Source organism: Podarcis melisellensis (assembly GCF_964234715.1).
Source record: "Podarcis melisellensis genome assembly, chromosome: 5".
Classification (NCBI taxonomy): domain Eukaryota; kingdom Metazoa; phylum Chordata; class Lepidosauria; order Squamata; family Lacertidae; genus Podarcis; species Podarcis melisellensis.
The window spans coordinates 39,521,773-39,535,523 of NC_138537.1; the positions used below are offsets into that span (position 1 = coordinate 39,521,773).

General features: G+C 43.9%; 1 protein-coding gene across 1 annotated transcript in view; it reads left to right on the forward strand.

The window, feature by feature from the left end:
- The window catches only part of EFHD1 (EF-hand domain family member D1), a 28,521-nt gene extending 16,848 nt beyond the window's left edge, over positions 1 to 11,673 (forward strand). Inside the window, exons 3-4 of the mRNA XM_081912492.1 lie at positions 7,549 to 7,683; positions 9,844 to 11,673. Of these exons, the coding sequence (XP_081768618.1) occupies positions 7,549 to 7,683; positions 9,844 to 9,978 (270 nt within the window). The 3' untranslated portion in view covers positions 9,979 to 11,673. The remainder of the gene's footprint in view (positions 1 to 7,548; positions 7,684 to 9,843) is intronic.
- Positions 11,674 to 13,751: the final 2,078 nt, after the last annotated feature.

A 13,751-nucleotide genomic window follows, 5' to 3' on the forward strand; every position in this document is an offset into this window, starting at 1 on the left:
GTTTCTGAGCACAGCTCTCTAGGTTCCCTTACCTTCATAGTTTAGGTAGATGGCTACTGGAGAGAAGGCCTGTTCTATGGTTGCATGTCAATTGTGAAGCTGTCTTCCAAGGAAGATCCGCTTGGTGCCTTTGTTACTTTTCGGGTGCAAGACAAAGTCTGTCTACTTTTGCTTTTGGTGGATAAATTGGTTGTATGTGGATGTGTGTGAGAGATAGAGAGATAGAGATAGAGCGAGAGCGAGCGAGCGAGAGAGAGAGAGAGAGGGGGGAGGGAATACTGTTGACCATAATTCCTGCTTTTTATTGTTTATAAATTATATCATTCTGTGATGACATTTTAATCTTGACTACTGCTCTAATGGGATGCGGGTGGTGCTGTGGTCTAAACCACTGAGCCTCTTGGGCTTGCTGATCAGAAGGTCGGTGGTTAAAATCCCCGCGATGGGGTGAGCTCCCGTTGCTCAGTCCCAGCTCCTGCCCACCTAGCAGTTTGAAAGCACGTCAAAGTGCAAGTAGATAAATAGGTACCGCACCGGCGGAAAGGTAAATGGCGTTTCCGTGCGCTGCTCTGGTTCGCCAGACACGGTTTAGTCATGCTGGCCACATGACCTGGAAGCTGTCTGCGGACAAATGCCAGCTCCCTTGGCTTATAGAGCGAGATGAGCACGCAACCCAAGAGTCGTGCGCAACTGGACCTAACAGTCAGGGGTACCTTTACCTTTTTACTGTTCTAATGTTTTTATTATGCTTATATTTTATTTTATGTTATATTGTTTGCCAAGTATGGCCCCAAAGGCACCATTTAGAGAAGTGCTACCCTGATGCCCCAGTTGCTCCTCTATCAGGTGTGGCAGTGGTGACAGATTTTTCAAGCAGGCCACTTGGCCCTTCCACACACACACACACACCCCTCAAAATATACCCAAAGCGTCCAGCAAACCACCCCCTGATTAGGTCATTATGCTAAATTAATTCTCTCTTAATGGCACCCAGACACCTGCTTTGCTGCTGCTGCTCTAATTTAATGTGTGAGGATTCATTCTTTGTCCTTGAAGTATTATCTTGACTTACTGAAGGACAAGTAGGGCAGAACAGCTTTCTGTTACAGATAGGTAGCCGTGTTGGTCTGCCATAGTCAAAACGAAAAAAAATCCTTCCAGTAGCACCTTAAAGACCAACTAAGTTAGTTCTTGGTATGAGCTTTCGTGTGCATGCACACTTCTTCAGATACATCTAGTTGGTCTTTAAGGTGCTACTGGAAGGAATTTTTTTTGTTCTGTCTCTCCTGTTATCTACCTGTGACAATGAGTAAGCGATTGGAAATAAGTTGAGAAAGGTGTCATAACCATTCTCCTTTTGTTTATTTTTGTCAGATTACAAACTATGCAATAAAAGTGATCGAGGGGCCTGTTTTATCTTCATGAAGGCCACTTTCACTCAACAGCTAGTTTTATGATTGGGATGGCTAAGTCTGATTTTGTTTGGGTTCAGGATTGGCGAGGGAACTGCAGTCTAAGGATGTGTCATTCTTCATGCGTGTGTGTGTATATATATATATATATATATATGTCTCTCTCTCTCTCTGTGTGTGTGTGTGTGTGTGTCTGTATGCATGAATATGCATACACACAGTGGTAGCTGGGGCCCGTTGTGACTGATAGGGCAGAAAGCCGGGAGCCTAAACCATAGATTGAGCTAAAGGTATGCCTAGGGGTTGGTGAAACCAGTCCCTGCTGGGGTGCAAAATGGTTGTGTGTTGAGACAAGAACTGGGAGCTGGGCGGTAGGAGATATGGCAAGGCGGTATGAAGGTAGATCGCTGGATACTATGGAGTGTATAACATATGTTGTTGTTTAGTCGTCTTAGTCGTGTTCGACTCTCCGTGATGCCATGAACCAGAGCATGCCTTTGAAACTCTCACTTTCTTCTCAAAGCTTCTCCTTTTTTATGTCCATGGAGTTTTCTTGGCAAAATACTGGAGTGGCTTGCCAGTTCCTTCTCCAGTATAACATATATGTGATGCTTTTTGCAGTGGGAAAGAAATGGAAGAGCAATAACTTTTTTTGACGGTAAATAAGTTTGAAACTTTATTTCTCATCATGATGGCACCATGAGAGCTAAAAGAGCAGGAGGAGGGGATAGTGCAAAGTTACTTGCTTTGCAAGAGAGCATTTCGCTTGCCCACCATGGTCTTGCAGATCAGCACAAAAAAGATGATTCATTAGACATGCAACATTCAAGGAAATTAGAACTGCTTTCTCTGCATTTTAAAAATAGGATTAAGGAAGTAGATGAAAAGAATGATTTGTGCAAATCTATTGCAACTGAGGAACAAGCCTATAAAAGGCTGCAAAATTGCTCGCTGGGGGAATGTGTGATTCTGTTCAGGCTGAAGCCAGCTAGAAGTTTCAACCTAGAAATAAGCAACTTGTCCCTGTTTACTTCCTATTACTTGGCCTGTGTGGCTCTTACTGTTGGCCACCAGCAGCAGTTGAGCATCGCATTTATTTCCATATTGATTCTGGCTGCACCTTATGCCCTCTGCTGCAGGAAAAGGAATTCCCCAGGGAGGTTCATTTCATACCTCTGAAACTTGTGCAGCTATTTGCTTTTGTAATGGTTACTTATTCCACCGTACCTTTCCCAAGGGGTGTTTTAATAAAGTTAATTTTGTACTTATCAACCCATCAATATATCACCAATTGCTTCCACACCATTCTAGCCCAGATCCCAAGGTGAATAAAGTTGTTGCATGTAAGCAGTATGCCTGCAACTTTTCTGTATCAGTGTCTGCTGTTAGTAACATGGGGCCAATATTCAGATACGATACATGTGGAACTGCCCTTTTCCTACTTATAAAAAATTGTGTTGTGTGGAAATGGACTCGGCCCCATCATCCACACAGTGGTCTAAAGCATCCTTTAAATCACTACTCTGAGGCTTGGCTACTATGCTGGATGTATGGGTTTCTTTACTTACTTTCTGAAGAGCACGCAGTAGGCATACGACTTGCAAAATCTGAACACACCCACGCCTTGTGGATTATGTCCCCAAAAGTTTGTGTAGCAATGTGAAGAATCTCTCCAGAAGGCATTCGGACAATGTGAACGTGCTCAAATCATTTGCCATTTACACAGAATAGTCCCTTCTACCCCTGCACATAGATGATCTGGACTTGGCAACTTGCACCTATGACTTGTTCCCAGCTGTTTAGTGAGTCATTCCCACATGCCTTTTCTGGCTGTGTCAGCTGGTACAACAGCATATTTCCCTCCTTTCTCAGCCAAAATGGAGGAACCTGCCCAGTGCAGAAGACTCTGGAGCATTTGCTCACTCTGCTACAGCTGGTCATGCCAACGTGTTTACAGGGACCAACCTGACATTCCTTGGACTAGAGTGGGTCTTAGATCTCAGAACATTTGCTGGTAATAGACCTTTGAGTGCTTCTTCTGTGAGAGGGTGTTGTTGGAACAGGGGGAAGTAATATCTAGTATAATAGTGATCGAAGCAAGCATCAGAAAATCTGAAAGCCAGGAGGATCTCCATTGGCCACATTGCAACTACAGCTTCAGTTTGTTTGGAACAAGACTGTTCTGCATGTGATGTGCTTACTTGGGTTTGAGGAAAGGGTGCATATGGCTTGAATGGCATGCACTCCCAGTTAGCGGGACCTGTTATTTAAATAAATCTTAAATCTGTTTGTGTATAGCTTCCAGCTCACAAAGGTCACCAAAATGGACTGGCCGGAAAACCAGCTACTTATACCAGGCTTCTTTCAACATAGTAGCTCTTTCTTTATCACTTTGATAGGTCACCACTGAAACTGAGAGGATCCATGGCTCAGTGGTGGTGAACGTAATTGACATGACAGAGTTTATTATTTATTATTATTTTTAAATTGATGTTATTTATTAAATTTGTATGCCACCCTTCATCCGTAGATTTCAGAGCAGTTCACAGCATAAAAATACAAGATTAAAAAACAAACAAAATACATAATAAAAACAAGAACAAGAACAGACCAGTAACACTCCTCCCCCACCCACACATTTAAAAGAATATAGGATGTTAATCAACCCAAAGCATGGCTAAAGAGGAATGGTGCTGTCAGGTGCTGGTGTGGTTGCTCGAGAGCAAACAGGCAAGACTCCAAGCTGTCTTTTCCAGGCTTTATTATCTGTACAAAACTATTTACAGTGCAGAGCGTCTCAAGTCCATGTCTGCTCAGTCGCTAGCAGAATCTGGGAGTGGGCGGTCCTTATACCTTCCCCAGCATAACAGTCGTGTGACTCCCATCCTTCTCCTCCCCTCTCTGTGCCCAAACCTACTGCGCAGAGTGAGCGCTGGCAAAGGGGGACTTGGCTCCCGTCCGCTTTGCTCAGGCTCGGTGTTGAGGCTCTCCCTAGCATCTTCTGATCCCTGTGCCCCTTCCCCAATGGAGGCAGGGCTTCCCTCCTCGCCAGAGGAAGAACTGCTTCACAAGATCTTCGGAGGCTCCCTGTAACACAACTGCCCTTCCACCTCTCGCCTCTGAGCTGATGGCAGTTCCCTGACAGGTTTCAGGGTCCGGGTAGGTTCATATGAAGAGAGGCGGTCCTTGAGGTACTGCAGTCCTGAGCCATTTAAGGCTTTATAGGTCAAAAAGAATTGAATTGGGCCCGCAGACTAATCTGCAACCAGTGCTGTCCAGCCAGGAACATTGAGCAGCCTTGCCCCATTGAGCAGCCTTGCTGCCGAATTCTGCACCAGCTGCAGTTTCCAAAGCCTCTTCATATAACACGCTTCAGTCATCTAACCTAAGAGGTTATCAAAGCATAGACAACAGAAGTTGGAGTGCACCTTGCTCTAAAAAAGGAACCTTTCGAGAGCTCGCTTCCAGCTCTCACCTGTTTCTCTGCAGCCACATTGGGACTTGCCCAGCACCTGACATCACATATGACAATAAGGTGTGGGGCAGGTGGGCATGGTTTCACAGGGAAGTTTATATATTCCTGAGCCACCCTCAACAGGAAGTAGTGATTCTGTAGGGTAGAGTCCAGAAAATCCATAATAATTACCGCTGTCATCTCAGGCCGGGTAGGTGGCACTGTGATCGAATCCTTATTTGGACCTAGTTGCCCACCACCAGGTAGAAGCCCTCCAACCTGGCAATGGACTGGACAGAAAGTCTAGCCAAGCGGTATAGAATTATTACAGATCACTACAACTCTTTTCTGTTGGTCCTGCACCAAGATCTCAGGTGGGCACAGCTGATTAAAAACCAGCTTCTTCCAGTTTATACACCCAGGAGATTCAGGATTGGCACCTTCCTCAGTCTCTGTTAAATGGATCTCTGCTAGAGACTGGTGAGCTGCTGCCAGGCAAAGTAGATGCTATTGTAGATGGACTAATGTATCACTATAAAAGGCAGCTTTGTAACTGCGTACATATTTTTTTCCAGCTGCAGAAAAGCTTTTAGCCACTTGCCAAGTATTGGAAGCAAACTTATGCTACTCTCAGAAGGGAATCTAGTGGGAGGGGTGTTAGCCCAGTCATAGAGCCCTTCCCTCCATCCTTTCCCAGTTTTCAGCCTCTGGAGTGAGTCATGGCAGTGTCATGGGGGTGTCACTCTTGAGGGATGTGTTGAGGCTGGGAATGTGATTCAGTATAAGGACCTGTCAAGCACACTGCGGCAGCAAAACTTAGCAAACATTTGGCTGGACACACCCATCCTATATTTGCTGCTAGAAAAGAGCCCAGCAGTTTCGTAATGCTCCCCCTCCCATCCCTGAGGGACTTTGGGAATTTTTCAACTTTGTTTTTTTTAAACGCTGAATTAGTAAGCAGCTGGGAGCTGGGGGGGCATGCGGGGGAAGCTTGGGAACAAAGGGTTCTGCCAGATGCCTAATTTCCTGATGAAAGAAGCTGGATGCAGTTTCTGGTATCTTGCATGCTGCCCTGTAGTGAGAGAATGTGAGCTTTTCAGAGGATGGAAATCCACTCTGATCACACACATACGAAATTTGAAAGCTGAATTACTGTAGTACTGACATTCCCTGTTTGGATGTTTTATGCTATTTAGGACCTTAGATGAGTCCTTTGACTATAGAAGAAGAGTTGGAATATTGCAGTATTAGCACTTGGTGCTATTTAGTTTGGAGCCACTAGGCCAGTTTGCACACAGCAGTAAGCTGTGGTGTATTGGGACTGAGCAGCATGCTAGTCCACCTTGCCTGCTCACTCTGGCTCTTGTCCTTCCCCTAGGTCTGAGTAGGGGCAAGGAGCCATGAAATCTTGGCTTGCCATTAGGTCCAAATTGGGATTGCTCCTCCCTTTCATGCTGATAAAGTGATCACACTTTTTTAGATGGAAACCCACTACCATCCCATGTTTGGATATAATGACAAGCCAAGGCTTCATGACTTGTTGCTTGTGCCAGAGGAGGAATGAAGCCGGAGTGATTAGATGTGCTAGGGCAGAGTGCACTGGCATCTCAAGAAGCCAGTGATCTGGTAAAGTAACTGGGTTCAGCATCAGCCTGAAGAAATGAGCAGACCAGATAGATAAGGTGCTATTGAGTGCTATGTCACAAATTCACCATTTTAAATGTAACGTGGGGTGGATGGGGGGCAGGGGGAGACATGGAGAATGAAGAAGGTGCAAGGTATTAGGAAGAGAGGCAGCATGAGACATCTCTCTCTCAGACCAGTCACACACAAGCTTGTGCCTCCATATGCTCCCAGCTTTCTCAGCTCAGTCTAGTTTCTTCAAGTGTCATAGGGCTGTTTGACAAGTGAAAGGGCCTGAGTCAAAGCACACAGGCGCGCGCACACACACACACTGACTGTACTGAGTGGGGAGCATTGCTGTTGTCATCATGTGCTCATGGACTTCACATAGGCATTGCTTTGGCCACGGGGAGGACAGTATGCTGGACTTTGTGGACCTTTGGTCTGATCTAGCAGGGCTGTTGTTACATTTTCCAGGACCAAACAAGTAAGTGGGCACAGAGCAGTGGCAGTGGAGCTATCTTCCTTTTGGTTTCTTCTTTGGACTCAAATTACTCATATATAGATGATCTACATAAGTAGTAAAATGGTCATTGATATAAAATAAGTTATACTGAGGACAAAACAGAAGAGATTTGGGAAATCCATTATTAGATCTCCTAATATTTAAGTGTTTACCTAAACCATGAAAGGCTCCAGGTTTTATTAGAAAAATGGAGTGTGTGGCAGGGTGGAGATGACATGCCATTTCTCCAGTTTTGGTCTCCTGCCCCACTGACTTTGCACTGGCACGGGTGAGGGAGAGACTTCAGATCAGGGAAATTGATTTATCTTCCCCCAGTTCAGTTGTTCTGATCAAATTCATCCCCTATAGCTCTTTTTATGTTACAATTAAATGTTGGCACATTCCTGAGTCTCACATATTTTTGTCTTAAATAAGTTCACCACTTTATTACTGATTTTCCTGCCTAAGCTATTACAGCTCCCAGTCATGAAAGCTTAGGCTTAAGTGCTCATCCTGTTACTTTTTTCTAAATTACCATTTTTTATCTTGTATAGTTTCTACTCATTTTCCACAAAGCTGCAGCTGGGGAGCTTGAAGAAGACAGTGGCCTGCTGGCTTTGGCAAAACTTTCCGAAATAGATGTCGCTCTTGAGGGAGTGAAAGGCGCCAAGAACTTCTTTGAAGCAAAGGTAGGAAAAACATATCTTAGAATCAGGTGATGGAGGGGTTCATAAGTCTTAGGCTGTAATCTTAATCACCCTAGGAAGTATGCCCCATTGAACACAGGGAGTTTTACTTCTGAGTAACCGTGTGTCGGATTCTCCACCTAGAGCACAAGTTAACGATTCACACTGGGAAAGTGGTGCACCTGGAAATTTCCCTGCTTTAATGTAAACCAGAGTGCTGTTTTAAAAGCTGAAAGTGCAACTGTTTCAGATTGGGTGAAAGTGCAAGTGGAACCGAGACTGGATGAATCAGATCTAATGAATGCTTGTTCCGTTTCCTGTGTCTCACTATGAAAACAAAAGCCACATAGTTTTCTTTTTTAAAAAACAAAACCACCACCAAGTCAATCTTGTTGGCTACTTTTGAGGTATTGTAACAACTCCCCCAAATCTTTGTATGGTGGGAAAAGCACCCCAATACTTTTTATGTGTTTTGGACTACAGTTCTCATAAGCCCAGTGCAGGCTGGGGCTGATGGCAGCTGTTGTCCAAAGCACGTGGAAAGCAGGTGCAATCAGGTTGGCGAAGGCTGTGCTGTGAATATACAACATGATCTGCCCCTCTCTGCAGATAATTCCAATTGCTTGGTAAAGTTTCAAAGGCCAAGACCAAGGGAAGATGATAACTGTCATCTATTAAGTTCAGTACTAATAACTCTTCTTTAGTAGTACCCCTGGTGCTTGGTCACAATATATTTTTCTCCCTAAATTAAATTACCCTCTCATTTTACAATAAATCAAGGTGAGCACAACCAATCAGGGCATTTAACCATATTCTGAACTAAAATAATGTTTGGTTGACACCAAGATAGCTGACTCTGGTCACCTGGTTGTAAAGAACCATTGGGTGTGCAACCTGTGGTATTACAGTGGTACCTCGGGTTACATACGCTTCAGGTTACATACGCTTCAGGTTACAGACTCTGCTAACCCAGAAATAGTACCTCGGGTTAAGAACTTTGCTTCAGGATGGGAACAGAAATCGCAGCGCAGCGGCAGCAGGAGGCCCCATTAGCTAAAGTGGTGCTTCAGGTTAAGAACAGTTTCAGGTTAAGAATGGACCTCTGGAACGAATTAAGTACTTAACCCGAGGTACCACTGTAGTTATAGGGACGCAGGTGGCGCATAGGGACGCAGGTGGCGCTGTGGGTTAAAGCCTCAGCGCCTAGGACTTGCCGATCGAAAGGTCGGCGGTTCGAATCCCTGCGGCAGGGTGCGCTCCCGCTGCTCGGTCCCAGCGCCTGCCAACCTAGCAGTTCGAAAGCACCTCCGGGTGCAAGTAGATAAATAGGGACCGCTTACCAGCGGGAAGGTAAACGGCGTTTCCGTGTGCGGCTCTGGCTCGCCAGAGCAGCGATGTCACGCTGGCCACGTGACCCGGAAGTGTCTCCGGACAGCGCTGGCCCCTGGCCTCTTAAGTGAGATGGGCGCACAACCCCAGAGTCTGTCAAGACTGGCCCGTACGGGCAGGGGTACCTTTACCTTTACCACTGTAGTTACATCGTACAGGCTAGAGAAATAGCTGTGCTTAACAGCCTGAGGACTCAGATGGTTTGCAGCATATAGTTTTTCATACGTGCCTCTTCTGAACTTGTTACTAGTCTGGGAGATGCAAGCATTAACAGGATGTGTGGATGAGTCCATTGTGGGTTTTGGTTAAAACACCATCCTTTCTCCCAGATCAAGTTCAGGGGAAATTAAGTGTCTGTCAGTACTGGAAGCTGACTGTGTACAACTCTGGCTAGAACTGGTGATCTCACAGTACCTGTAGGGCAGCTAAGAGCTAGCTGTCTTAGATAAGTGAAATAAGTTGCTAATGATGGAATACAGGGGTAGGAATCCTTTTGACCCTGCAAGCCAGATGTTTATATATCTCCCCCGCCCCTTGCAGGCCAACTTTGGCAAGTTAGCCAACACAATTAAATTTCTGCCCCATCAACTGTCACCCCATGGCACCCACTGGTTCACAGGTGGATGTGATTTGGGGAAATGGCCTCATGGGCCAAATTGGACCCACTGTTAAGCCAAAATTGCCCTACAAGCCAGAGGTCCCCTACCCCAGATGTAATACAAACCCACCTCTCAATCTTTTCTTTGTGTTACAATTTTATTCCTCTATTTCTAGGTTCAAGCTTTGTCCTCAGCCAGTAAGTTTGAAGCAGAGATAAAAGCAGAGCAAGATGAGAGAAAACGTGAGGAAGAGGAGAGACGTCACCGCAGAGCAGCCTTCCGAGAACTCAAGTCTGCATTCAGCCAATAACTGAGGCAACCTATCGGCCACCTGAGGGACTTTGTACAATCTTACAAGTTTTGCCTTTGACTTGGCGAAGGACCAGGAGAGGGAACAAAACTCATTTGAAGCCTTTTCTTTTCTTTTTCTGAGCCTCCTACCTAGATGCTGGGGAGGTGTGCCATACACACAGTGGCATTCAGAAGGATGCAAAACCAGGAGTGGTTCAAGCAACCCCCTTTATTTCTGTAATAGGCATTGCTTAGAAGAATCAAAATGTCCTAATGCTTTAGCCTGAGGCAGGTGATTGAAGCACCTGATAATAGTGCTTACCATTTGCATCTTGGTCAGAAAACACTCCTTGTGTCCTTCTGAATGTCTCTGTGTCATAGCTCTGTAATTTCCCTCGGGCTTCCTTTCTGTATACCTTTTGACTCCTCCTGAATTTTACAAAACCATTTCTTGCTTCTAAACAAGCTGACCCTTCTTCTAGGTGCAGATCACAATCCTTTCATGTGCAAATAAATGCCCCAATTCCTAATGTATCATTCTTTTCCGTCTTTGTGCTCACTATTGGGGGTGGAGGGGAAAGACAACAGCTTTTTGGTACAACAGCTCCCCAGTAATGAAGGGAAACCCAGTTAGTAAATATTGGCTGAGATCCAAAGAGCTTCTTGGGTGAATAGCAGGCACGTCTTCCACTCAGTCCTCAAATTCTTGTGCAAGCTGGTCCCCAATACTACCCCACCCTTCCAATGCAGCCCCCACATTGCATATCCCCCATCATCCCTTGACCCCTGCAAGCAGGTTTTCAAGGGGACACAAGGTACCATGACTTGAAAGAGGTGGCAGGAAAACCTTGTTGTGTGGGCAGAACTCTACTCATGCATTTCTGGGTCCATGCCATTTTTTAACTCATAAAGATTCCGTTCAGGGATACAGCAGTCACCATTCATTTTTACCCTTTCCATGTATACAAACGACTGTACTTTTTGAGCAACAAATAGAACTGCTAAGTTCTGGCCACATTCCATTGCATTCTCTGTGTAGGTGCATAGCTGTTTTCAGCTTTCTCCTTTTTATTTTTAAAGCCATTGGATTTTAAGAAGCAAGGAAACATCAATCAATAAGATGTTCAGTGAAGTGGATTAGTACAGTTTTGGGGACACAGTGGCTTCCCACCCCATGGAATTTTTAATCTTCTTGCAAACATTGGTGCAAATGAAAGAGCTTCTGTAGAGTTAACACTTACATAAAACAGCCAGTTCTGCTTGCAAGAGAAAATAGATTCCAAAAGCAGAAAGCAGCATGTTACTCTGCTCAGAAAGCTTGTACTATATTCAGAACTTATACTGTGTGTATATATATATCTTCATGTATAGAAAAGGAAAACATCCTCTTCCTTGCCAAGCTTGTCATCTGATCATAAACTGGATCTCTCATCCTCAACTTTATTTTCACTGTCTTTTAGCTTTTTACACTGTGACACTAAACTGTGAGTGTGGAATAACAAAGGGAGCCCATCTGATATTTAATAATAGGTGGGGAAATTGCTAAACAATTTTTTAAAACTGTATTTGCAAGACCACAGATTATATTTGATAAAAATCACATGTTTTAGCTAAAATATTTATAATAAATGTTTTTATACATGCAAAAGTTTGATTTTTCTTCCCCTGTTGCTTAGTTATGCAAATAAAACTTTTCTAACTTGCTGGAGGCTAACTTGAAATCCTTTTATTCTATCTCATCCTTCATGGCAGAAGGAGGGGGCGGAGTTCTGTGGTGCAAACTAAAATCCTTGCACTAATGCAATGAGTGATTTAGTACTTCTTTAGATACAAACCTTGATCTGGGATTTAGTATTTGTTAATATAATTGCTACTTTATATATATTGTGCTTTGTTTAATATGCTTTATTGTATTGTATATACACTGGTACCTCAGGTTAAGTACTTAATTCGTTCCGGAGGTCCATTCTTAACCTGAAACTGTTCTTAACCTGAAGCACCACTTTAGCTAATGGGGCCTCCTTCTGCCACCACACCGCTGGAGCACAATTTCTGTTCTCATCCTGAAGCAAAGTTCTTAACCCGAGGTAATGTTTCTGGGTTAGCGGAGTCTGTAACCTGAAGCGTATTTAACCCGAGGTACCACTGTATTGTAAATCTTTGAGACCTTTTTTAAAGTGTAAAGTGATTACTGGTGTAATAAATCAATTCTCACTGACCACTGGCCACACAGCTGATAGGAGTCCAAGGACAAATGGAGGGCCAACTCTCCTTATTCTAGAGAGTCTATGAATAGGCAATGTCCTAGATCCAACTATTTAACTTCCCTCCCCACCATCTTCTGTAAAATTCCTGTGAAATGACCTAGATCAATATGCCACTTTTGGAGCTATTTTGAGCTATTTGATGAAAGAGAGTGGCTGCTTGTCTTTGGGATTCGGGCTAATAGGCTGACTTGTTCCAAAGCCCTTTAACTACCTGTTTCCTAGTTTGGATGAAATAGGGAAATGTTTATTTGTTTTTAAGAATATTTATAAACTGCCAACTGAACAACAAATAATGGTGGTGTATAATGAAGTAGCTGAAAACATCATACTGTACAATGATCAGATCCATAGCTAATGAAATACTTCCTTCCTGGTTTGTTTGCTGGCTCACGTGAAGGCACTGTGTGCATGGCCAATATTATTCTTTGCACGCTGACTTTTTAAGCTAAGAGATGATCATTCAAATGCAGTCAGTCTGTAAAGAGACTTTTTACTTGTTTCTTTATTTTGAAGGGAAAAAAATGAAATTTCAGTTAAGGAAGCACTGAACAACCTATCCTTGCCTATTCCAATTGCCTTTATGGGGACTTGAACTGGAAAAAAGAAACTACAAGTGACAGGATGAAGGGTAAATCATAGGACATTTAATTGAATGATTATTGGGTTTTCAGCTTTGCACTATTAATTAAAATTAAGGACACACATTCCTGTTGTTTAAGCACCACCTACTGGAGGGACTCAGAACTCTCACAAATGTTAAATACAGTACAGTATAAGAATCCAGAGAGGTAGGTCTTGCTCCTATCTGTCTGAGCACAGCTCCCGCAACACGGTGCCTCCAATCCCCCTCCTGCTCAAGAGGCATACATGGGAACAGTATTCTTCTGATGTCAGCAGTATCCATCTTGCTAGGATTATGCAGTATAGTTCAGTATTATGACATATGGAAATTAGGGCCCATCCACATTTCTGCTTTTCCTGTACCTAGAAAGCACGGGTTTGAATGGTTTTCTGCTTGTCCTGTGTTTTCTAGGTACAGGTCCAAGCAGTTTTCTGTCTGCCCCACTGCTTTCCCTTAGACGTGTGCGTATTCCATAATGCACAGCGCTGAAATCTGTAAATAATATTATTTATTGAATTTATATACCGCTCTATACCCAGAGGTCTCTGGGCAATTCACATAAATATATATATATTGTAAATTCAGACTAGACACCTTGAGTGTCTCCTAAGAAGTGTTACCTATGTTTGAAGCTTCTGCACAGTTCCTTCAACAAGTTCCTGACTTTAGCAGTGAGCAATAAAAAACTATGGTGGTACCACAAGTTAAGCAGTGTGCTGACAGAGGATATAAAACTAGGTTGGGCAGATGGGTTTAACCAAGAGCTGCACTCATGGCATACCAATGAGAAGGTTTCAAGGCAATTATGGTTTCCAGGTAGTGAAGGGAAAACACCTATAATGCTACCAGGCAAGTTTTTTAATGGGCTTTTAAAGAGGTGGCAACTTGGCAATTGCACTGGTG